Genomic DNA, 23,000 nt, shown 5'->3' on the forward strand with positions numbered 1-23,000 from the left:
TGACGAAAGGAGGATAGTGCTAGGGCTGCATTTAAGACATACGTAGCGTTATAGCGACTGATCTTGGTCTACAAAACGAGGCATTATGTCCCGCTCGAAGTTTGAGAGCACCGCACTTACTGTGTCATACTAGATGATGCTCCTTAGCAGTAAACTGCAGAATCCCTAACCTGAACCTGAAGACACCACCCAACTTCAAGTTGTAAAGTTAGCGTGACTTGTGGACGTCACATGAATGAGAATGAGAAAGTTGTGACCTGTGACCGTGACAACCGCGGAAACTCCTGCTGTAACGGGCGCGACGCGATTCACATTTGCGCGTTCTTGTCAGAAACCATCATTCCATCCATACGATGTCAGATTCTGAAGCTCCAAGGCGTTCTCAACGCGAGAGAAAGCGGGTCAAGCCATTCGCATCAAGCAGTAAATCACCAAAGAAACGAAAGAGGACCCAAGATGATGGGTCCCTTAGCGAACTAACCGAACTGACAGACACTGACGGCCAGGAGCAGGGTTTTGAGGACGAGGAGCAAGAAGACGAGCCCGATGAAGAGGAAGATGAAGAAGAGGAAGAGGAATTTAAGGCTCCAAAATCAAAGAAGGGATCAAGTAGCCCGCAGAAGGGCAAGGCAAAGGCAAAAGGGCCACCTCCTGCCAAGAAGCCACGCACAGGCAGGTCAACGGCCAAATTTCTTGTACCTAAACCTCCAAAGAGACCCACGCAAAGGTCAAGAAAAACAAAAGCGACAAATGACGCGTTTGATGCAGCCAAAGTAGCCAGTGATACCAAGATCACAGGAGACAATCCATTATTCAGTGAGTCTTGGCGTCTTAATTTAGCGTGTCTCATAAAATCCCTTTGACAGACGCCATCATGAACACATCTGCTGCTTTACAGACGACTGCAGAGGATTTTTTGGAATCGCTTTCTCAGTCCCCCGGAGTCGCCCAAGCTGAGCTTATAAATTGTGTGTTACGCTCTTGTGGCTGCAACGACTCAGTCGACGCCGATCAAGTGTTGGACTACGATGGAGTAGTCGATGCACTGGATGATTTTACCGAAGGCATGAAGCAAGTGAGATTCAAGCCTTATGTTATCTATATCACCCAGAAAGCTTATCTTTATTATAGGAAGATTCTCCTACATACCCGCTTACATCGAAGCTGCCCGTATTCAAAAAATTTCGGAAATCACTCTCGGAGCTGATTGAGCGGATAGTGTTGGCTGCGGCGGAAGTTGGGTCGTTGTACACCACAGATTTAATGGTGACCCTACAGACATGGGTAGTGGCTATGTCTTCCTCCCAGATTCGAAGTTTCCGACATACAGCAACGGTAATAGCACTGGAGGTGGAGACAGCCCTTTGCGAGGTAGCGGCATCGGTGGAGAAGGAAGCAGAAGTTGTTGGGAGACAAAGAGAGGGTGAAAGGAAGCGAAAGGCATCGTCGAACAAGGCAGGAGCAGCAAGAGAGAAGGACCTAGAAGTCAAGGCCGCAGAAGTGCGAAAGAGACGGAAAGATTTGGCCGAGTTCATAAAAGAAGTTGTCGATGGGTGCATTCTAGCCTCTATATGAGAAGGAGAGGGTCAAGACTAACGTTTTTGCTCGCAGTGTATTTGTGCATAGGTATCGCGACTTGGATCCGAATATTCGGGCAGAATGTGTCCGTGCCATGGGACTTTGGTTCAGGAGATACCCAGCCCATTTCCTGGATGCGTCCTACTTGCGGTATGTTGGCTGGGTATTGTCAGACTCCAACACACAGGTACGACTCGAAGCGGTCAAGTCGCTCACTGGAGTGTATGAACAAGTGGACTACATCGGTTCACTCAATCACTTCACGGAGCGGTTCAAACCACGGTTGATTGAGATGGCAACGGGCGACACAGAGCTGACTGTCCGCATAGCGGTGATCCAAGTGCTGAGTGCGATCGATGGACATGAACTACTGGAGGATGCAGAACGAGAAAAGCTATGCTTACTTGTGTTTGACGAAGAAGCCAAGGTCAGGAAGTCGGTCAGTGGGTTCGTGAGGGGGGTGTGGAAGGATCTGATACAGCAAAGGCTAGTGGGGAAAAAGCCGAGCGATAAGGACAAGGAGCGTACAGGCATCAGGGCCCTTGGTATCCTACTCGTAAAATGGAGCAAGGCCCTGGATAAAGTCATGGAAGGAGCAGATGACGAGAGTGTTAGTTCTATCGAGGGCAGATCTACCCGGATACGTAGCGCAAATCCGGCTGCACATTTTATTGACGCAAATCAAAAAGGACGCACAGCTCTTGCTGTCGAGGCTCTGTGGGACGAAGTCGAAGCTGTCAACGACTGGGAGGCATTGCTAGACGTATTGCTTCTGGACCACTCTGCTAACGATGATGAGAGCTTGGATGGCAGTCCTTCGCTACTCAGCCCAACAAAACAGAACTCAATAGACGATGTTTGGCGCTTGCAGGAAGTCGAGGAATCTGTTTTGTTGGAAGTATTAGTGGCTACTCTTCGACGAGCAAAGATACCGTCAGCTGGCTCGAAAAAGGTTTCAGTGTTTATCCACGTTATCTTTTTTTCTTTTTTTTTACTGACATAGTCCATAACGACAGGGTGCCGAAGAAACCATAATCTCGGATATCACTCGTGCTTTGATTAAAGGGCTACCGCGATTATTTATTAAATACCAAACTGACGAAAGCCGTATTTTGGAAGTTCTATCTATCCCCCTGCTCATGAATCTCGATATGTATCTAGAAATGCGAATGATCAACGTAAGTATTAATCCGTTTTCCATCATAAGTTCTCTAATGAATATGTCATCACACACAGGCTTATGCAAATCTCTGGGACGATGTTATGAAGCAATTTTTGTCGCACTCATCTATGAACGTGCTTCTTAACGCCGCTGCCGCCGTACGCCACTTCATGGATGCTACCAGTCTGTCAAATACCAATAGCACGAAAGTTCTTGAGTTGGAGGATGAACTCTCAGTGCAGTTACGAGATGCTGTCGCTGGACGACAGGAAATAGAAGTCGCTTCTTTTTCAGAAGACGAAGTATTGGCGCTTGGTGCAGTATGTGCTCGTCTGAGCGTTTTGATAGGCTCTCGGGACATGACTACTTGGATGGAAGAAGACGAAGGTGGTAAGCAGAGCAGCGCCTGGGATATCATTAGTGCGCTTGTTGAGCGAGGAAGGTTCGGTTACAAGGAGGAAGAAAAGGTAATATGTTTGCTGCTTGTTAGAAGGACCATTATACTAATGTTTGGTTCTGTAAGATGGTCGAACACGCCCTCCATTTGCTTGGTGTCCATATTATATGGAAAACACGGAGCCTGACCAATATTGCAGACCCATCCCCAGACGAGATTCGTTTTAAAGAGACATTACAGGAGCAGCGCGATTCGCTTGTCGAAAAACTGGTCGAGTATGCGGTGGGCACTCAATCAAATACAGCCGATGGAGTAAAGAGAGCGGTGAGTTTTTCTTCTGTCACTCCGCTGATTTCTTGACTGATGCTTGCTAGGCCTTCCAAAATCTCATGAACCTGCACATCCTGTTTTGCCCCACTCAAGCTATTACAGCAGATGGACAGCCGCTACCCACGGCGTCTTTAGCGATGGAACTCGATGATGAGGTGCAGTATCGTTGCGCAGGATATATTCAGTCTGAAATCGAGCAATATTCCGAACAATTTGATGATGCTGGTCCTGCTATCGCCGATGATAGCGAAAGCAACAGGAGTGATAGCTCTGATGACGAAGGTGTTACAGTCAAGAAAACGGCGAAAAGCAAAGGCTCCAAGACTACTAAGCGTGCAGTTGACAAAGGTATGATAACTTCCTGCAATATTTATTCATGTCACTTACGCGGCTTTTGATATCCGATTTTAAGACCAATTCACTTCTCGTTCCCACCTCCAACAGGAATATGTGTTCATGGAGACTATATCGACATTCCTGCGCGCCATACGTGCAGGTGCTGTGCATGTCAAGCACAGCTCAGTTCTGCTTGCGCATCATGGGCGATTAGGACCAATCTTCGATCTTTGCTGTAAAATCATCGTCGATGTTCTGCGTGAGGAAGGCATGTACCAAGAGAATGGTGATATCGTTGTTGCTGTGATCACCCAAGCGCTACGAGAGGTCAGTATGGCAATCGCGCATTCCAATCTATTCTGACGTCTGCCTCAGTCCTTCACCTTGGTACTCGATGGAGTCGTTCAAGGAGAAGAACACTCGGTTTCTCTGGCGAAGCAACTTGCTTCGAGTTTTATCATTCGCGGCGCCCAGCTTTCGGTCGTTCGGAGGCTTGACAGCAAGTTCGTTGTTCAAATTCACACAAATTTGCTTACCTGGATAGTCAAGCGTTTGACGACATACGAGACTAACAAGAACAAGAAATCTCGAAATCTCGCGATCCTCTTCTTTAGAGTGATGTTGCCACTCTTAACTAGCGTAGAGAGCAGGGATGCCTTGAAAATGTATGCTCACTTTCTGCTATTTTTCGTATCATCCATCCCTTAATTCCTACACGTACACAGAAAGGCACATATGGATCAAGTAGTAGCTCAAAGCAAAATCGAGATACCACCTACTTCTAAAGCCTGGGAGCCTCAGCGAGCCTATGAAAAAAGACTCACTTCAATCATGTCTAAGGACAAAGGTAGCTAGCTCTTTGTATTTTGATCGATTTTAGGCTCACGTCACTTTCTCAGCTGGAACCAAGGGACGCAAAGGAAAAGGGATGAAGAGCGCCGCTTTGGTGACAAGTGATGAAGAGGGTGAAAGTGATGGGGAAGCATTGGGCGTTCAGTCAGAAACGGAAGCACCTCCTCGTCCACAGCCCAAAGCACGGCCTATACCTCGCCCATCTGCACCATCCGCACAATCGCCTCCTCCGTCAGGTGCACACGATGTACAGGATCCCAATGATTTCCAAACTCCTACCAATCGGCCACGCCCTCGTGTGGTATACGGTTCTAAATCACCTGTGAAAACACCAACTCAAGCCACATTTCAAGACCCCGGACTGCTGGCCAATGGCTCTGCAGCAAAGTCTTCTCGAAAACGACGAAGGTCAGAGGCACACCAAGATAGCGACTTGACTGACGATGATGGTGAGGGCGAGGAGGAGGGAGATAATGTTCCGGGTGATCCATCGCCCAATGTGCTACCCTCACCGCAGGCAACACCATTAAGCGAGGTCGTGATGAGACGTAAACGAGCTCGCCACTAACATGTTCAGTATTTCCCTCCTTTTGTTTCTTTCTTGTGCTTTGCATATTGCTGTGGCTTATTCAGTTCCGAAGAATATTTGTACTAGAGCATCTGTAATAACGACAATATATATATGACAGGACTTGGTTCTGCAATTTGTATTGCGAAAACCAGTATACAACCAGAGTTGTATCACAGGATGAGGGGAGAGATGCGAACGAATGGTATAAATAAATAAGTGAAGGTCCGTCGTAAAATCGGGTCATCAGTCACGGATCATATCCAATGTGGCAAGCATGGCTTTACGCTGCAAAAATTGCATTTTAGACATATGCCACGAAGAAAATAAGAAATTGTAACAAAACTCACGTCGTCAGTGATCACGCTGGGGAATAGTCGTGATCGTCTATTGCCAAGAAGAGAAGGCGAGCGAATAGGACCAGCACTCATATCTGACATAGGTCTCTGATTGAGTGATGTGTGTTTTGGGCTACCAGGGCCAGACAACGATCGAGGCCTTGATCGACTATCGTTTTTGGTGTCGTTTATCGTTATACCGAGCATGTCGTAAAGTTCCTTTTGGGCTTGAGCGAGAGCTCTAGCGTCTGAGGAAGAAGTATTGAAACCAGGGGAGATACCTTGGCATCAAATCCCGTCGTTAGTACCAGTAACCCAAGTCAATATGTAAGAAATTACTACTCACCCATAGAGCTCCGGCTTGGTAAGCCCGAAGTATCAATACCAAGCGGAGTATTACGGGGTATGGGAGGTACAGGTGGAATATCTTGGGTAGAAAAGGTAGATTTAGCAGCGGACGACGAAGCCATGCTGAGGCTAGCTCGCTGGCTGCCTACAGATGATCGTTGACTGCGCTGCGTACTTGCAGAACGAAGACCTGCTTTAGAAATCCGGATACTAGATTTTCGCACCGCCATGATCCTACTCGAACGTCGGCTGTTCGACAACTTGATTGGTGGAGCAGGTTGCTCAGAGTTGGCAGTATCGAGCATAGCATCGTTTAGATTATCAAAATCCTGCGCGACGTCCTGTGCTTGCTTCCAAGCCTCATCTCTTTCGGCCTCCAAAGAACTAATTTGCTGTCTCAACATGTTAGTTTCTGCCACCTGCTTGAGGAAACTCGTGTTCAACTTTCGCAATGCCATTGATAGGGCACTGGCTGAGTGCACGTCCCGCAAACTCTTTAATTGAGAAAGCTGATCTGTGACGCTATGAAGTTCATCAGCGAGTTGATCAAGAGTCATGGAAACCTCAGACAACTCCTCCATGGTCCGGATGGCGGTGGGCGTATCGGTAAGCTCTGCACCTTCGACGTGTCCGGCCAACGATCCCATCAAAGTCCATCGTTTCCGTGTCAAGAATTTGTAGCGCGTCTTGATATCCATCCGTAACATCTCCAATCGATGCATCTCTTCGGGAATATCAGTATCAACCGTCTCCAAACGCAGTAACCGTATCGAAGAGGCTTCTGCAGACTGCCTAATCGCACCCGACACAATGGCTTGCAGCTGTTGAGAGGTAAACGTCCACTGTGCAGCTTCCATCGTGAAACCACGCCATCTCGGACGCGGTGTTTGGAATTTTGGGGGAGAGGATGAGGCTCCGGTGTACAGTTTGCGCCAAGTGGTACTGCTGAGACTCGCTCCTCCGTGTACATTGCTACTTATAGAAGAGACAGACCCATTCCGCTCTCTGATGCCAGGTACAAAAGAAGCCGGCGGTGGGAAACCCTGTCCTGGCCCACTAGGCTTCCGAGGTCCAATAGGCAATGGCGGCCGAGACCTTATCCGAGTCCTAACATTGGATGGCTGAGTCGACGACGTTGATGACGTTGTCTGGGCAGATGGTTGTGGCGAACCGCGCACTTGGACCGTGGGAGGCACATCGGTCACCTCCTGTGGTGTTGACAATGATGGTTGGCTAGCGAACGAAGTGACGCTGGAGGACATATCAACAGGAATGCTGTGAAAATCATTGTTGGAGACGACCGAATGGTACGGTGGAGGCGCAACGAACGAAGGAGTGAATGATGGTGATGAATCGTGTGGCGATGGTGGAGAACGAGTCAAGGATACCGTTTGCGATAGCGGGAGGGGTGGTGGGATGGGTGATACAGTAGGAGGTGGAGGGACCACTACGGGTACCTGTATTACCTGGGATGTACTAGCGCCGTCCTGTGATTCTGTACGATGTGATGGCGTTTGATGAAGTATATTATGAGCATCACCATCAGACTTCGGGGCATCAGCCGGCAATGCGCTCTGAGGAAGTGGTGGAAGTGGGAGGAAAGACTGGCGTAACTCCCGACCATGTGATGAAGGAGACCCGTTGAGAGATCCTGCATAGACTGGGGCAGGGGATGAGCTGCTTGAGTTAACACTCTCGACAGCCTGGGTCGCGGGAACAGGCAAAGACTGCGCACTCGGCTGAGGCTCTGCATCCTGATCCGGGACACTGACGCTCGGGTCTGGAGAGGGAGGTAAAGCAGGAAGAGATCTTACAGATGCTATTTCAATCCGGGGTGATGAAGTTGTGTCATCCATTGAGGCATCCCGATCTTGCAATGATGTAGCAGACGTGGCAGTGCTCGGCGGTGCAGCAGTAGATAGCGAGATGCTTGATAATTGACTTTCACTTTTAGAAGTGACAGGAGGCTCCGGAACAGCAGCGCTTGAGTCCTGTGCATATGGTGATTTGTCCAGAGATACGTCGCCAGCATCTTTTCGTTCATCTGATCTCGTCGTCGCCCGTGATAGCATAACTTGCTGTGCAAGGCTGGCTCCGCTCACTCCTGCGTCACCCGGAGCTGGCGAAGACGCAGATCTCGCAACTTGATGCACGCCAATAGGCGCAGTCTCATTGGATAACTGCCTCGTTGGCATCGGATGATGAGGGAACTGAGGGGACCACAGTGGACTAAACGCATTTGGGGTCTCGGGGAACGTTTGATAACCAGCGGAACCACTACCATGTGTGTAATGTGACGAGGATTTCGATCCAGGGGTGACAGCCATATTGTAGTCCAATAAATCGCTTAAATCATGGGCGACGACAATGGACTGAGGAGCGCCACGTAACCGCTGTCGTGCAAAGATGCCAGTAGTAACAGGTGCCATGACGTTGCATTTGTTATCGTTCGAGGTAGATGGCATATCAAGATGACCAGCAGATACGGCTGACGATGGTACCAACGGGAACTGTGAAACCGACGAAAAGCGCTCAGGGGATGCCGACAGTAAGCCGGACGTGACAGGAGTTTGAGGGAACATCGATGAGCGAGGGCGTTCACCGATGGGTAAAAGTCTCGCCTGTTTCCTACCACTCTGGACGTTGGTGTCCAGGCGCGTGTCAGAACTACTTCGAGGAACAGCCCAGTCAACGCGCCCTACGCAACGTTAACGTAAAGAAGCAAACATTCCCAGCTAAGAAACTTACCTTGACCACTTGGTGTAGACAACGTCATCCCCACTGGTACTCCGGTCCTACGTTTCTTTTTACTACCATTGGTAGGCCTTAGCGGGGCAATGTACGAGCCGCTAGAGGCTGATCCTGGCCCGGGAGACGTAGCGTGTTGTGAATGACCGAGAGGCACAAATTGATACTCATCCAAACTATGATCAGCTGAGGTCGGGGAAATAAGAGGCTCAGAGTATGACCGACGCGGCGACGGCTTTCTTATTTGAGGGGACGAGGACGATGGCTCCTCTGATACATCAACTTCACTCTTTTTGGCGAGTGGGCTGCTGCCACTTTTTGTAGAATGATGATCGGGTAGAATATATGGAGTCCCAGGAGTAGTTGGAGCGGGCGACGGAACTTCAGGTATTCGAGAGATACGGCGAGGAACTGAGAGCTGGTTTGATAACGCGTCAGGTGGAGTTGGTGTGGGCTGAATGATGGGAGGAATCTCATGATCTCGATATGGAGGAACGTTAGGAACACCAGAAGCTCCTTTAAGATCTGAAGAAGAGTGCCGACGCGATCTATCCGTGGCATCTGAAGCCCTGCTAAGATTGCGAAGAGCCTTCTGGTCCAAAAACAACATTCCTGCACTAATGGGAACAGGAGGTACAGGAGGGATGGGTGAACCTCTCCCTGATTCAATCACGATCTCTCCACCACTGATCCTCTTGTCGCGCCAATATGGCGAGTTTATCAGCGGATGATCTCCCCGAGGAAGAGTCGCAGAATCCTGCCTCATCATTGCGCTACGGCGGGACGTACGATGGTCGCTCGAAAGAATGAAAGAGTTTGCTATTAGTGCACGTGCTAGCGTTGTACCTGATATCGCAGACATGTCCTCCGAAGATAGAGGGGAAGGTGGACGAGATGCCACTCCCAAGTGAGGGGCAGCTTTGGACGATACTGGAGTGTCGGTAGCAGAAGCACTGCGCTGTATTTGTACATTTCCGCCAAGTAGCTCCGAGTTGGGTATCATGATAGGTGCCGGTGCAGGCTTTTTCCACAAAGGGACGATGTTACCCTAAAACAAAGATATACGGGTCAATATATGCGCTCGAAGAGTGAGATATTAAACCAATGTATTTTCTTATCCCATGCAGACCGGTGGATAGAGCGCACGAATGTGATCTCATCACCTTTGATACATTGTCTGTCTGGACAATCCATAATACATATGAGGTGAACGAGCACGTACATTGTGTGTCGTGTACTCATCGGAGCTGAGGTCAACAAAATTCTCTGCTTCCTAGGTCGGGTGTAAGTCGCGAGAACAAGATATAAACAAGAATGGCACCTCTATATCGCTGGGATGGGATATCACGATTTCTTCTTCTGAAGGGCCGAGGCCAACCCGACCATGGCTCTGCTGTGATATCACTTGTCGTTCAACAGCACTTGGACCACTAGCACCCACAGAGGTCCCTGAATCGCCACCCAACTTTCCCACCTCTGGTGTGCTCTCTCCCATCTGGAGAAGTTCCTGAGGAAACCAGTCAGATAACGGTTCGGAGGAGAACTGTAGCTGGAGCGGGGACGCGATTGGAGGAGTTGGTCTGAGAGAGGTTGGGACGTGATAAGAGTCTGAACTCTGGTGGTCCGAATACGAGTCTTTGTGCTGGTAATCGCCAGGTCTCTCGTTTATATTGAAAAACTCGGGGGACGCGAAAGAATCTATGGATGCTGGAGATTGTACAATGGGTGGTTGTGGTGGGACAAACTTGTTGTTCTTCCCCTTCCGTTTACCATTCTTTGCATTACGAATAAAAGAAGATATTAACATAGTGGTGAGCTCGCAAGAAGATGGATGTTGGTCAGAAGCCAGCCCGGGACTGCTGTATTGAGGATGTCTGAAAAAGAAAGTATAATGTCAAAGAGACAAATGATGGAACGCGCGTAAGAGCAAAGGTAGAGCGAAGAGGAGGAGAACGGGTTGGAGCAGCTCATAGCAACGTATGGCAGTTCCGACATCATGGCGTATATTTGTCTTTATTTGAAAATCTGATCTAATCTCTCAAATACAGCGCACCTGTCCTGGCCCTGCCGGTTGCTTTCTCCACATATCTTGTCTCATAATTATTTCGTCCTTTTCTTTGGTCCAGTAGTATCCGGGATGGAAAACAGACGCTGAAGATGCCAGCTCAGTTCCCCATCATCCCGCGTCAGATGCACGTGACCATCCCCTCATCTCACCTCCACCTTCAAGATACGCACCTCAGCCTACATCTCTGTTTCAATTCCCAACATATACACCGATATCCCTGCCTCCTCTAGTTCGTATCTCACCACAGCACTAGCCCGATCAGCTGTTCATAGGCGCTAACCGAAAAGGCTGTGAATAGTCAGCCTCGGATCGTAAGTGGCTCATACGTCAATTTACCAGTTCTTGCTCGTGGGTGGTCCGTGACAGCGTGCTTGCTATCAGTCACATCAACTGTAGCTGTCTATACCTCCATTCACACAAAAAGTCATTTACTTCAAGTTCATCGTTGAAGTGGTCATCCTGGCCCGCTGCGACTCTGCCACTTTCTGCCACTTCGCACAGTGCCCATACGCCTCCGCCCGATCATAATCTCAATCACGATCGCGCCGTGACGACGGCAACGGTAAAAACACGGAGAATACCTTTCAGCGGTCTGTTCATCCATTCTACACCAAAACTTTACTTTAGAGACTCGGCACTGCCTCGCAGGCGATACAATGTTTCAAATTTCGCACGCAGATCATCGTCGGACCCCAAAACAGGTAACCTCCATCACACCATTCAATTATGCATGAAGCCGTTAATGCATCGTTAATGAGCCCTTCAGGTTCGTAGCTCCCCCGCACTCCCTCACATCGATTACCCAAAAGTCTACAAAGTTTGGTACAGCATACACTCCCATGGGTATTTAATATTAATCAATACCTCTAATTCTGAGAGAATTTATCCTAAATTTATCTCAAAATTACAGCACCGTCGTATCTACAGTTGCAAGGCCCATCTAGGCTCTCGACGCCTTTGATCACGCACTTCAAGCTACATGTGGTGCTCACGAGACCTTTTGGTCTCACCTGCGTACATAGTGCGTACGATAAGTATACCCCGGACCTTAACTTATGACACTCACCCCTGGCCCTGAACGCACATTACCCAACATTACCCAGTATACTTACCCCACGCTCTTACGACCTGTTTATCAAACCCAAAACCTCCAATACGAGTGTGCATTACGAAAACCGACATATATAGTACGACGTCCACCCACTGACACGGGGCACAAGAAGAAAAAGCCCGAGAGAAGAATCTTAAGATATACAATGCAAGTATACAGACATGAACATGAAGACGAACAAAATATGAGTACTATGGCGCTCAAAATGTGGCCCAATAAATACTCTAGGATAGGAACGAAATGCGATAAGATGAATTATGGAAAATGCAAGTTCTTAGAGTTCGACAAAACAGTGATGCAAGCAACGAAACGATGGGGGTAATGCGAAGAGAAGAAGAAAATAATGACGATTGAATGTCCACTTGATAACGAATGGCAGCTGAATGGGAGAAATAGAGGAAAAGGACGTCTCAGGTTGAGTAGAACAAGGCGTCCCCGTGATACGCTAAACTCGAAGCTAGATACTATATACTGAGTGAATAAAATTTCAGTTCACTACAAAAACGTACTTGAAAGAACAAAACATTCATCATGTGCTTCCAAACGGTTTGAGTCTCTCCAGCACGTCTTCCATGCTCCGAGGCTGCTCAATCGAAAGCCCAAACGACGACGGGCGTGGTTGCCTAGAAGAAATGGGCTGCGACTTGGAGGTAGACAACGCTACCGAAGAGGAGAGTGAGGACGTGGAAATACGACGAAGAGCACGAGAAGCGCGTCGCTCTTCTTTTTCCCTTTGCTGTTCAGAGACACTATTCGCAGTACTAGTTCGATCAGGCCTGCTCGTCGAAGCCCGAGGCATCTCAGGAATAGCCGAAAGACCTGATGACACTGTTGACGGCGTCAGTGCAGGGAGAGATAGCGATGACTGAGACGAAGCTGCAGAGCTCGATTCAAATGCCGGTAACTCCAGGCTCGAGACGGATTCGTCTCGAGGGATAGGAAATTCGATACAAAGACCCTGCGACTGGATCGAGACTGGCATCGAAATGCAGTTGTTCTGCTGTCTTGGTTTACCGGTGGGCGGCGACAAAAAATCGGGTAGGGTTTTAGCCCTTTTCAGTTTCGTAGGAGAGCCTGGTTTATCAGCCCCTTCCAGTTCTGCGTCCTTGTCTTCGCCCTTGTCAAGGTCGGAGTCAAGCTGCTCCGTCAAGTGATCCACAGAACCCATGTCCCCAATTTTACCATTATGCATCACTAACCACCGAAGGCCCTCTATCTCTCTCGTCTTCTTCCGTACGTCTCGTTCCAGCATCTCAATAGTCTGGTCAGTTGCCGTCTTCTCTTCTTCGTATTTCTTGGTGATAGTTAACAAGTAATTTTGAAGATTGTCATATTGCGCTCTTTGAAACTGCAGCGCCTCTCGCAGGTCTTCGGCTATCGCAGCAGACGATTTATCCGCATGACGGACTTCTTCAGATGTTTGAACTGTCGGTGTTGACACCGAAGAAGGGAGCGCGTGAACCTGTCGGGAATTCGATTTCGCGGCCATCGTCATCGCCCTGGGACGAGGCGAAGACGAACGAGGGTGTAGTGCGGACAATGACTTCCGAGATATGACAGCAGGAAGCACTGGGTTACCAGGTACAGACGTTACCGAACTAAGGCTATCGGTAGAGGAGACGGAAGACGAAGGTGGTGGAGGGAGAGGGAGAGAAGGGGGGGCAGTAGGAGCTCTACTGGGAGAACTGGCCAATTGAAATGACGATGGCTGTCGTAACAACGATGCCTTCGACGGACCTGTGCCTGAGAGTAGACTCCCTCGTCTGTTATGACTCTTGCGAGAATCTGTACTAAATTTCTGGCTTGGCTCGTTCCTCGCATTAACACGCCGCTCTGCAGGCTCCGCATCGTGTTCTTCATCCGAGTTCAGATCTACACTAGTACCGAGCACACTCTCAAGTTCCTGAACCACAGAAGCCGTATATTGCACTCTCGAAGACTTGGCCTTCGTAGTTTGGCGTCTGAGATTGGAGGAAGAAACACTTTCCCGCGACGGCTGGTACGACGACGCCGAATTCGAGCGAAGCCGGCTGGGCAAGACGTGATGGCCTCCCACATGAGAGGGGGGGACCGGAAACTGCATAGGCGGACTGATGGGGGGACTAGAGCTGGTAGGAGACGTAGGCGCGAGAGGAATCACGTCGGTGCTATCCGCACGAGGGGTAGGAGGAGAAGGGTGAGGCTTGTATAGATAACTAGGAAGACTCGGTGCTGAACGGGGGAGCGTGAACAGCCCATGGAATTCGTCTTCCTCCTCAGGATTCACGATTGGGATGATGGCGCGTATGGGACGAGGCGTCGAAGATCTGCTTTGATTGCTCGATCGCGTCGATTCGAAAGAAGGCGACCGGACATTGACCACCTGCGGAGACAGGGACGCTGCTGGTGGCGGTTCCTTGGGAGGTTGAACCGATTTCTGTGGAGAGACCTGGCGAGCTTTCTGAGCCTTGGAAGGTGACCTCAGCGGGGTAAAATGAGCTGCGAATTTCGAGCCCAGAGAGGGGGAAGAGACGTTCAGGGTAGGGAGCGTGGAGGATAATGGGACATCATTCAAAGACGATGACGAGTCTTCGGGAGGTGAGATCATAAGGACAGTGTGCCTAATAACAGAAAGCATCATATCAGTAACACTGCAAGGCGTGATGGTTCCTTACCGAACGCGTTTGTTCGGATTAAGACAGTAGCCATGATCTCAGTCGAAGAGTATTCGAACACTCACCCATTTCCAAGTGATCTCGGGACAGTGTTCGGTGCATGGACGTCCGAACTCGTAGCTGGCTTCTTCAATGACGCGGGCAGAGGAGGGACCGCAGGCTCAGCGGTTTTCTTGCGTCCCAAGAAAGGTATCCTACTTCGCTTCGGTTTCTGAAGTGAGGTAGGCGTCTCAGTTCCTCCTGATCTCTGCGTGCCCAGATTGGAGACCGATGGGGCTGGCCTTAGAGCCTGGCGCGAGGCATTGCTACTGCTGCTACGAAATATTTCCGAGAGATCAGACGTCTTCGTGCGTATACGATGCGCTGGGGAGAGACCAGACATGGCAGAGAGATGTGGTCAAAGGAAGGGAAGAGAGCAGCAATGAAAGAGCGTGCGTGAAAGAGTGTTGAACAAGTTTGTTGCGAAAAAATTATTTAGAACAAGAAATCGGTAGCGACTAGTGTCTGAGCGGCAGTGTGGCTGTCGAGAGGACGTGAATTGCAGTGATTGTAGTACCTCCTTCTGTCGCTGGTGAAACAGAGGTGGCAGATGCGAATACGCTGGTCATGGGACACGGGGAGAACAGAAAGAAAGGAGAATGGGAGACCATTCCATTTGGCGCCGGGATTATAAGCTGAGCTGCCACGGTTTGGCTGGATTTCTGTAAACTATTATTTTCCATTCCCGTCGATCAGAGATCTGTGCTCAGCCTTCTCTTGGATACGCGACAAGGCCCTGCACACTCACGGGAGCTGTCCCTTTCTCCGTTCAATTAAACTCCCTATTCCGACACACTCATGAAACCCAGCGACAAGCGGAGGCAAATCTCTATCAGATTACACTTTTCAATTCTGTCTAGTATAGTACACTAACATTCTCAAACTGGAATACAGTATCCCCCAGCTATTCGCACAAATCCAATCCAGGAAAAAATACAACATGGCCCACTCTATGTCACGAAAATAACGGAAGCACACAACAACAATAAGGGGACGTCATCGGCCCGGAGATCTCTACGTTAATTTATACTCGAGTCGACAACCACCCCAGATCTTGGGTTGTCCCAGTCGAAGCGCGAGAAGTCGGCCTCCCCTCCCAATTTAGAGTGTCGAGAACATCGAACCGGCGTAAATATTAGTTCGCTTGTGTATGTCGAGCGCATCAGGTGGGGCTGGAAATCGGGATTGATTGGGCGTGCAAGAGCTAAGAAAATAGAAGGATATGTCAGTATGAATGTGAAACCACATAGAAATAAAATAAGACATACCCCGTGCTTCAGTATCCGCAAACTCTGACATGCTGCGGGGGGAAGCGTTATGTTAGAATGAGACCAAATGGATACAAAAAGGAGAAGACATACCCAGCTTCTGTGCGGAAATACGCATGCCTTCTAAGATCTCGAATTCCAAAACGATAACCAGGCGCCGTACGCAACAGCTGAAGTCAAAGGGAAATGAAATCAGTGAACGAACTGATGGAAAAGAAAGGTTATAAATACTTACCCCGGTGATCACACTCGCTGCATCTTTGTTGAGACTTTGCAATGGTGGATATACTACTCCAAAGTGAGAGGATCGCCAAGCAAGATATCCAGCGCACCCCATGTCGCTATTGAAGAGGGTCTGTCAAACAAAGATATGTCAGATTAGCATCGCGATAAATAAATAAGGAATAGATGAACTTACGTCGTGGTCATCGGATTCTAATTCATAGATGAGACATCCTAGCGCCCAATAATCCACTGCGATTCCATAGGACTTTTTATCACGCTTCGGGAGACCCTTGTTTTGGATAACCTCGGGGGCCATGTACTGCCAGGTCCCTACGAGATCTATGCTATATTCCCCCCACCAATGAAGAGCACCGGAGTGCATGTACGCCGCGCCGAGGTCGGCGATACGGGCGTTGCCCCTCGCGTCGACGAGAACGTTTTCAGGTTTAATGTCGCGATGGATGATCCCCATCTCGTGTAAAGAGGCAATTCCTAGAGTCTTATCAATACATTAGTGATGGCTTGACGGTAAAAGTTAGAAGATAAACTTACTATTTGAGCGGACCACCTCCGCGCATTAACTCGGCATGCACATGGATCATCCATCATGACTTCCATTAAATCGTGTTGCATTAATTCCTGTAATGTATGTCAGAACTAAAGTTTAATTTGACTGAGCGATAGACATACCATTGCAAAGCAGAGAAAATGATCATCCTGCATCGACCTCTCCAGTTCCATGATGAAGGCCTTGCCATTCGTCCAGTTCTTCGAGGTCGCGATCCTTTTATACGCGAGCAACTCTCGCTCCAAACCCGAAATCGATTTACGTTCCTTTTTGAATACTTTTAAACACAGCATCCTCTTCGTAAACAAATCCTCCGCTGCGATTGCCTCCCCACAACACCCTGCCTGAAGCTTCGCCACGAGTCGAAAGGGGCCGGAGACGGATGGATAGGAAGGGAAGCCAGGGCGGACGGGGGACGTTACAGGAATACCAGCAGGGCTGAATGGGTAATCTCCTCCAGATCGTGGGGATGCAACAGCATCCCGCTGCCCCTCATGCTGGTTAATCGCGTCCTGCGCGTGCTGCAAATTCGTGACAACGCGAAGCTTCTTTTTGGGAGGAGTTTTGGTATCTTCGTCGCGTCTATTCTCGGTTCTGGCGCTGGAGATATCGTTATAGTAGTTGCTCGTGGAGGAGCCCTGGGTATCGCGTTTTATAGCGTTGAGTGCGAAGAAGCGACGAGGAATCCAGGTAGTAGACTGCATGATGAAGAAGGTATAATATAAGAAGTATTTAGCAGAAGTTCGAAGGGTAAATGAGGGACAGACTGCTTTCTCCCTGATAGAACGAACGGGACAAGACAGGTAAAACGGTGAGAAGGAGGGGACATCAGGTTTATATAGCTACTCCCTGTGGCCACTTGTCAGGGATTTGTGGTCAAAGCGTTGATGGGGGGACCGGGTATCGACCGGTGGTGGTGGACGCGATGGACGCTTTGGCATAGCGTCAAAGCTCAAAGCACACCAATCGGGAAAGGATGCTGGGCCATCTGCTATTATGGTAAATGGTGGCCATCTCCGGGTTTGTTTGTGAACAGAAGTCCCCCTGATGTGAACGACACAGTATCGGTGACGTTGCGAAGAGCCCTGCGGACGAGGACGAATACAGACGAAAATAGCGACTACGAGCAGCTACATTTTACGCATTCGACGTCCACCATCATTCTCTGTAGTTCGAGACAGTCAGCAAGACGATTTTGTGAAAATTCAAGAGTACGCACACGCTCTCCAACGGAAGGGGTCTTAGGGATGCCATACAGGCGAGTACTTGAATTGTTGATGCACAGTTTTTTAAAAACATCCGTTTGCACGGGCTAATTCCTGCATAAATTAGCATAAAGTAGGTCAATTGGAAAGGAGGGGCCATCGATACAAGTTGCACTCACCTGCCAGGACTTATCTGTATCCCATCGGATGTAAATCAGACTGTAGATGAGTACCGAATGACTATTGCCGTTCAGTATGGGAAATGGAGGTGACCCACTACATTCATCGCAGATACTGCGTGATATGATTACGAGACTAACCTTGGGGACGTTCACAAGGCTGAGTGTCATTTTGCAGTTCGCCGTCGAGCCTTCCAGCGTGAACGTCCTCGGACTCGAAGAAGGCTCCTCGGTCCGACCCGATGGAGCGGATCTCGTGATCACTTTAGCGTTCAGAGTTGATCGCCGCCGAACCACCCAAGCGTGTCTTCAAGTCTCCGTCGCGGTCGCATTTGTTGTTATCAGTCTCTGCAGTCAACAGTGAGTACAGAAGCCCATTCAATGCTCGTCCCTTCTAATGCAATCATCAATCTGCTAGGTTTCCAGTCATACAATTACTCAGACCTCTCGCTCGGGTTTTCGCCTTAGGGCAGGATCGCATCAGATTTACCTGGAGCACTCCTCAGAGACGCCTGACAACCATGTCCACTCTCTCCCAGTACCTATCATCTCACAAATCGCGATATCTCAAAGACATCAAAAACGGAAAAGGGCGTAACTGGACCGTCGTAATCGGCAACGAGGCGGGCGGTACGCCAGTGCCCTCAAAGAAGCTTGTCATGCTCATTCCAGCCGTACTTTTACAGACCTGGATTCTGTCGCTAGCTGCATCGCATACTCCTGGGTTCGCACAGAGGTTCATCAGCAACTCACTATACCGCTCATCCGCACTAAACGACCTGACTTTGTACTCCGCGCTGAAAACACCCATGCTTTATCGCTTGCTGGAATAGAAAGCAACTGGGATGAGCTCCTTTGTCAAGACGACCTTCAGTGGGATCAGGCCTTCCCTTCCAACAAATTCGCCCTTGTCGATCACAATTCCCTCCACTCCGAATATTTATCTCACAATGACGGCGCCCAAGTAGTTGCTATCGTAGATCATCACGATGACGAGCAAAAATACAAAGATTCCGCTCACCCGCGCATCATTGCCCCTTCTGGCAGCTGTGCCTCACATATCGCCCATCTTTGTCCCCCAAACCTACTTCCTGAGCTTGCAAACCTATTGCTATGCGCCATTTTAGTCGATACTAATGGCCTGGTGGCTGGAGGGAAAGCTTTACAGGTTGATCACGATGCAGTCGTATTCCTGATACCACAATCGACACTCCTCTTCCTCTCATTCCAACCTGAAGATCTACCAAACATGCCCGAACTAAATGATTTGTCGGGTACTTTGAGAGACAAAAAGAATTCCGTATCTCATCTGCAGACTCGAGATCTTCTCCGTCGAGACTATAAAGAATACGAATTCGTTCCATCATGGGCGCCGTCGAAATCTGCGATTCACGCGGGTATGTCTACCGTTCCTTTAGGTTTCAAGCGTTGGATCTTCCAGGAGCAAGAACTATTCTTCTCTTCAACCAAGGAGTGGATGGAAGAAAGAGACCTTTCTGTCCTAGGAATATTGACTACGTTCCGCCGAAATAGCAAAAAGAGTGGTAAATCGAAACACAAGCGGGAGATGATGTGGATTATTCGCGATACCGGCGCAGAGGGTGCAATGCAAACACTAGACGCACAGGAATTATCATCGAGAGTATGGTCAGGTTTCGAAGGTGATCCCGAGCTGCGGCTGAAAAATATGGCTTTCGAGGACTTTGGTGTACATCATGCGATGATTGATTCGTCGCTGCGAGCCAGGATATATAAACAGAAAAATTCGGACGCGACGCGGAAGACGAGTGCGCCAATTCTCCGTCGTATCATGGAGGGCCCTTCGGCACAGCTATAATACTCTGTGCTCGTCTACACATACAACCCTTGACATAACTAGCAGAAGTGGTTCTTTGCGACTTGGAGCCAGGATATGCAGAACAAGAAAATTATATACTGATGTTTCTTTTACCCCCACCAATTTACGGTTCTTGTCGGAACATACCTACGCTGTAATCGATTGAAAGCACCATTACTTTGCGTCCTCCTGGAGAGAGTACGCTTATAAGTAATCGGAATTTCGGAATAGTTAACGTCAGCTGTTCGGCATTTCGGCATTTCCCCGCATGTGGATTTTGCACAGGCTTCGTCAGTTCTGTCATTCTCTAAAGTGTGTTTGTAACTTTGTAGTTCCTATTCTAAACGACCTCAATGGCGACAACACCAAGCTCAAAGGCTATTCTGGACCTTTACGCTACCGCCCTGCGTACATCCCGCTCGTTCAGTTCGTATAACTTCAGGCACTACTTCGTACGCCGCACGCAGGACACTTTCAGAACTATACAGGTACCATTTCCTGTCGTCATCTGTTTCAACCTAGTCCTAACTTATAGCAATATTCGATAGGAGGAACAAGACCCTGCAAAGGTGTCGTCTATGTATAACGAAGCTGTGAAAGAGCTGGCTGTGCTGCGACGGAGTGCGGTCGTCAATCAACTCTATGGCGGGTGGAAGTTGGCAGTGGAAGACCAGACGGAGGTCCGGACGAGGGGTGACACATAGATGCGGAAGGGATGAAGGCTCCTCTTGTTTCACATTAGAGCGAACGGTATCTGAGGGGGTAGAGCGTCAGACGGGTCTCCGGATTGTCCGTAGTACGGAGGGGGGAATGGCTGTCTTGGTTGGTGTAGAGCTTACTCAGGAGGCATGCCGTTGCAATGGTTATGTGCTGGGGAAGATTTGCTGGTAGATGATTGATTTGCCTTCACATCCCCTCTGCTTCAGCTTACTTTCTTGTATATGCAAAGCTTTCTAATGCGTGAGAGGATGATCATGCGTGGATACTATACAACCATGATGCACAGGCTATACGCATATGCGAATTCTATGAGATACTAAGATGATAACACAACATGATGTGTCCAATGTGCTACTACTCGAAGATCACTAACCACCCCTTCCCCATCTCCACCAACTCGAGCTTGACGGTAGTGATGTTTTTTCCGACGTTGACGGTGTGTTATTCACCGGAACAGAGGTAGCGATACCAGGCAGTCCATTGACGGACGGAATCATCTTCTCCTTCGGCTGTCCCTCCGTCACTGCCCACACCTCTTCCGCTTCCTTCAACCGTCCCTCAAACTCCATTCGCTCTCTCCCCTCCCGCTCTTCCCGCTTCGCCTGTATCTCATCCAAAATCCGTGTATTCGTCGAGTCTGTGCTACGCTGGTGACCAAAAGCCCATGTCCCGGCACACACGGCCGCGATGGTGAGACCCTGCGCTATCACACGGACTCGAAGCCAGTTGTTGAACGAGCGGGACTCCCCACGACGCATCTTGACCATGGAGACCACGAGGGCGAATGTGGTTGCAGCGGCACCTGGACACGGGTTATGATTTCAGTATATCGTGTGGGCAGCAGCAGACGCACCTAGTGGGACTAGGGGCTGCTCCTTGAACTTTCGGAGAGCCTTCTCCTTATACGTCTCTCCCGTATGTAGCGCACTCATGGTAAAAGGGTGGCCTTGGCAAGTGAGCTTATGTTAATCTGGATTGAACCACTGGTCAGTGAGTGAACAAAGGAATGCGTTGAACCATAAAGCACTTGATGATTCTAGCCAGGCTGTTTTCTAGCAGGCCAAGTTGCAGCCTGTAACTGAGTGAGCGAACGGTGGCCTGAGTGAATTTATTTCTGAAGATCGACAGAGGGATCTGAAGGAGCGTCTATAACGGGGCTAACTGCGTTATCATGGAACGGAAAGTGCAGCTCTTCATCGGGCATATGGTGTAGCTGGTTATCACATCCGCTTAGCACTGGCTGAGTTGCGGGGGGTCTCCGGTTCGAGTCCGGATTTGTCCACTTTTTGCCATTTTCTTCTGAGATTATGAATAAGAGAACGCGAGGGAGGACAGACAGTGCTTGCATTATCGACGCAGCTAAAATATATTTTTGTTCCACTTCTGATTTCTATAGAGTATATCATACACTTCTAATATAGTATACCATCAGAATATTTTGAGATGGGGTCGAGGGGGCTATGTTCCACAGGACCATCATGGTACTCTTCTAGCCGTGGTGACATAGTCCTTCCCTCATCGACCATTTTTTTCCATCCAGGGACGTTCTTTGGAACCCACGACATGGATAGTATCCTGCTGCCCGTCTCTAGATGGTAAAATTTGCTGCACCTATGGATGTCCAATACAGTTCTGCACCCCAAGGTAGATTATCCATCGATCGCCGTCTTCATCGTATCACTTCATGAAAGCTCAGCGCTCAACCTCCATGTAAAGTTGAAATGAAAACAATTTCATCTCCATCCTTCAGCTCGTATTCTCCTTCGCCTTCCAACTCCCAATCGGTGTCGTTTATTAAGACGAGGATTCCTGGACGACTGAGAGTAATGCAAGTGAGTGTCTGTGCAACGACTTGATGAGATAATATGCGGGTAGCTACTTACACTGTCCCATTCTCCATGAAAAGTTCGGCCCTTTCTTTGAGGAGATTATCGCGTAGATAGTGCATTAAGTATGTCACATCAGCCGGCTTCGTCTTGATTGGTTTGTCCCCATCGGTAGCGGAGGGAGGAGTAGATGAAGAGGGTACATGGCTTGTGCCATCCATCGAGTTATCAATTGGAACGAGATGTGGAAGAGTTATTTTGTGTGAGCGTATATTGGAAAAAAGTAACTCGAGCCCTCCGCCGAACTCGATCTTCAGTGATAGCGTATCAGAGGCCATTAGGGGAGAACCAATGAATAATGTTGAAAGGATGATAGGCAATGATCATAAAGCGCTAGCCGATTATCGCTCGAGTGACTCAAGTCTATGAACTTGATAGAAGATTCCTCAAAGTAAATAGCAAAAAGTGGACAAATCCGGACTCGAACCGGAGACCCCCCGCAACTCAGCCAGTGCTAAGCGGATGTGATAACCAGCTACACCATATGCCCGATGACAAAGACGCCCAAAAGTGTCCCCACCAGCGCCAAAGCCCCCGAACCCGAGAAGGAACGAAATGCTCCCGTTTCCGCTGAGCATCACTG

The 23,000-nt window shown here is 49.0% G+C and overlaps 10 protein-coding genes across 10 annotated transcripts; 6 read left to right on the forward strand and 4 right to left on the reverse strand.

Annotated features, from left to right (window-relative positions):
* Nucleotides 1-353: 353 nt before the first annotated feature.
* Nucleotides 354-6,619, forward strand: SERLADRAFT_448046 (uncharacterized protein; the record flags this gene model as incomplete). Its single annotated transcript, XM_007317042.1, has 14 exons — nt 354-816; nt 867-1,075; nt 1,132-1,553; nt 1,612-2,530; nt 2,595-2,756; nt 2,815-3,207; nt 3,264-3,461; nt 3,512-3,815; nt 3,880-4,130; nt 4,179-4,468; nt 4,529-4,650; nt 4,703-5,511; nt 5,574-5,838; nt 5,914-6,619. The coding sequence occupies 12 exons, from the start codon at nt 354-356 to the stop codon at nt 5,221-5,223; spliced, it is 4,254 nt and encodes a 1,417-aa protein (XP_007317104.1).
* A 418-nt stretch (nt 6,620-7,037) lies between these two features.
* Nucleotides 7,038-7,190, forward strand: SERLADRAFT_386277 (uncharacterized protein; the record flags this gene model as incomplete). Its single annotated transcript, XM_007317043.1, has 1 exon — nt 7,038-7,190. A coding segment is annotated over one exon (153 nt), but the record flags the coding sequence as incomplete, so codon positions are not given.
* A 3,536-nt stretch (nt 7,191-10,726) lies between these two features.
* On the forward strand, nt 10,727-11,197 carry SERLADRAFT_464574 (uncharacterized protein; the record flags this gene model as incomplete). The annotated part of the gene is given in 2 exon segments (XM_007317044.1): nt 10,727-10,915; nt 10,929-11,197. The coding sequence occupies 2 exon segments, from the start codon at nt 10,815-10,817 to the stop codon at nt 11,002-11,004; spliced, it is 177 nt and encodes a 58-aa protein (XP_007317106.1).
* Nucleotides 11,198-11,869: 672 nt separating this feature from the next.
* On the reverse strand, nt 11,870-13,639 carry SERLADRAFT_464577 (uncharacterized protein; the record flags this gene model as incomplete). The annotated part of the gene is made up of 1 exon (XM_007317045.1): nt 11,870-13,639. One exon carries the CDS (start codon nt 13,329-13,331, stop codon nt 12,366-12,368), a length of 966 nt encoding a protein of 321 aa, XP_007317107.1.
* Nucleotides 13,640-15,346: 1,707 nt separating this feature from the next.
* On the reverse strand, nt 15,347-16,874 carry SERLADRAFT_360933 (uncharacterized protein; the record flags this gene model as incomplete). The annotated part of the gene is made up of 7 exons (XM_007317046.1): nt 15,347-15,733; nt 15,798-15,829; nt 15,891-15,967; nt 16,033-16,152; nt 16,216-16,521; nt 16,575-16,661; nt 16,713-16,874. 7 exons carry the CDS (start codon nt 16,761-16,763, stop codon nt 15,549-15,551), a joined length of 858 nt encoding a protein of 285 aa, XP_007317108.1.
* A 19-nt stretch (nt 16,875-16,893) lies between these two features.
* On the reverse strand, nt 16,894-17,326 carry SERLADRAFT_386285 (uncharacterized protein; the record flags this gene model as incomplete). Its single annotated transcript, XM_007317047.1, has 1 exon — nt 16,894-17,326. A coding segment is annotated over one exon (286 nt), but the record flags the coding sequence as incomplete, so codon positions are not given.
* A 141-nt stretch (nt 17,327-17,467) lies between these two features.
* SERLADRAFT_386286 (uncharacterized protein) lies at nt 17,468-18,112 on the forward strand (the record flags this gene model as incomplete). Its single annotated transcript, XM_007317048.1, has 3 exons — nt 17,468-17,755; nt 17,810-17,909; nt 17,975-18,112. 2 exons carry the CDS (start codon nt 17,478-17,480, stop codon nt 17,904-17,906), a joined length of 375 nt encoding a protein of 124 aa, XP_007317110.1.
* Nucleotides 18,113-18,495: 383 nt separating this feature from the next.
* On the forward strand, nt 18,496-19,811 carry SERLADRAFT_436756 (uncharacterized protein; the record flags this gene model as incomplete). The annotated part of the gene is made up of 2 exons (XM_007317049.1): nt 18,496-18,604; nt 18,661-19,811. The coding sequence occupies 2 exons, from the start codon at nt 18,496-18,498 to the stop codon at nt 19,809-19,811; spliced, it is 1,260 nt and encodes a 419-aa protein (XP_007317111.1).
* Nucleotides 19,812-20,094: 283 nt separating this feature from the next.
* On the forward strand, nt 20,095-21,603 carry SERLADRAFT_464587 (uncharacterized protein; the record flags this gene model as incomplete). Its single annotated transcript, XM_007317050.1, has 4 exons — nt 20,095-20,299; nt 20,360-21,333; nt 21,385-21,501; nt 21,559-21,603. 2 exons carry the CDS (start codon nt 20,165-20,167, stop codon nt 20,513-20,515), a joined length of 291 nt encoding a protein of 96 aa, XP_007317112.1.
* A 270-nt stretch (nt 21,604-21,873) lies between these two features.
* Nucleotides 21,874-22,817, reverse strand: SERLADRAFT_464589 (uncharacterized protein; the record flags this gene model as incomplete). Its single annotated transcript, XM_007317051.1, has 2 exons — nt 21,874-22,348; nt 22,415-22,817. The coding sequence occupies 2 exons, from the start codon at nt 22,693-22,695 to the stop codon at nt 22,231-22,233; spliced, it is 399 nt and encodes a 132-aa protein (XP_007317113.1).
* Nucleotides 22,818-23,000: the final 183 nt, after the last annotated feature.

This window comes from Serpula lacrymans, assembly GCF_000218685.1.
Source record: "Serpula lacrymans var. lacrymans S7.9 unplaced genomic scaffold SERLAscaffold_5, whole genome shotgun sequence".
Classification (NCBI taxonomy): Eukaryota; Fungi; Basidiomycota; class Agaricomycetes; order Boletales; family Serpulaceae; genus Serpula; species Serpula lacrymans.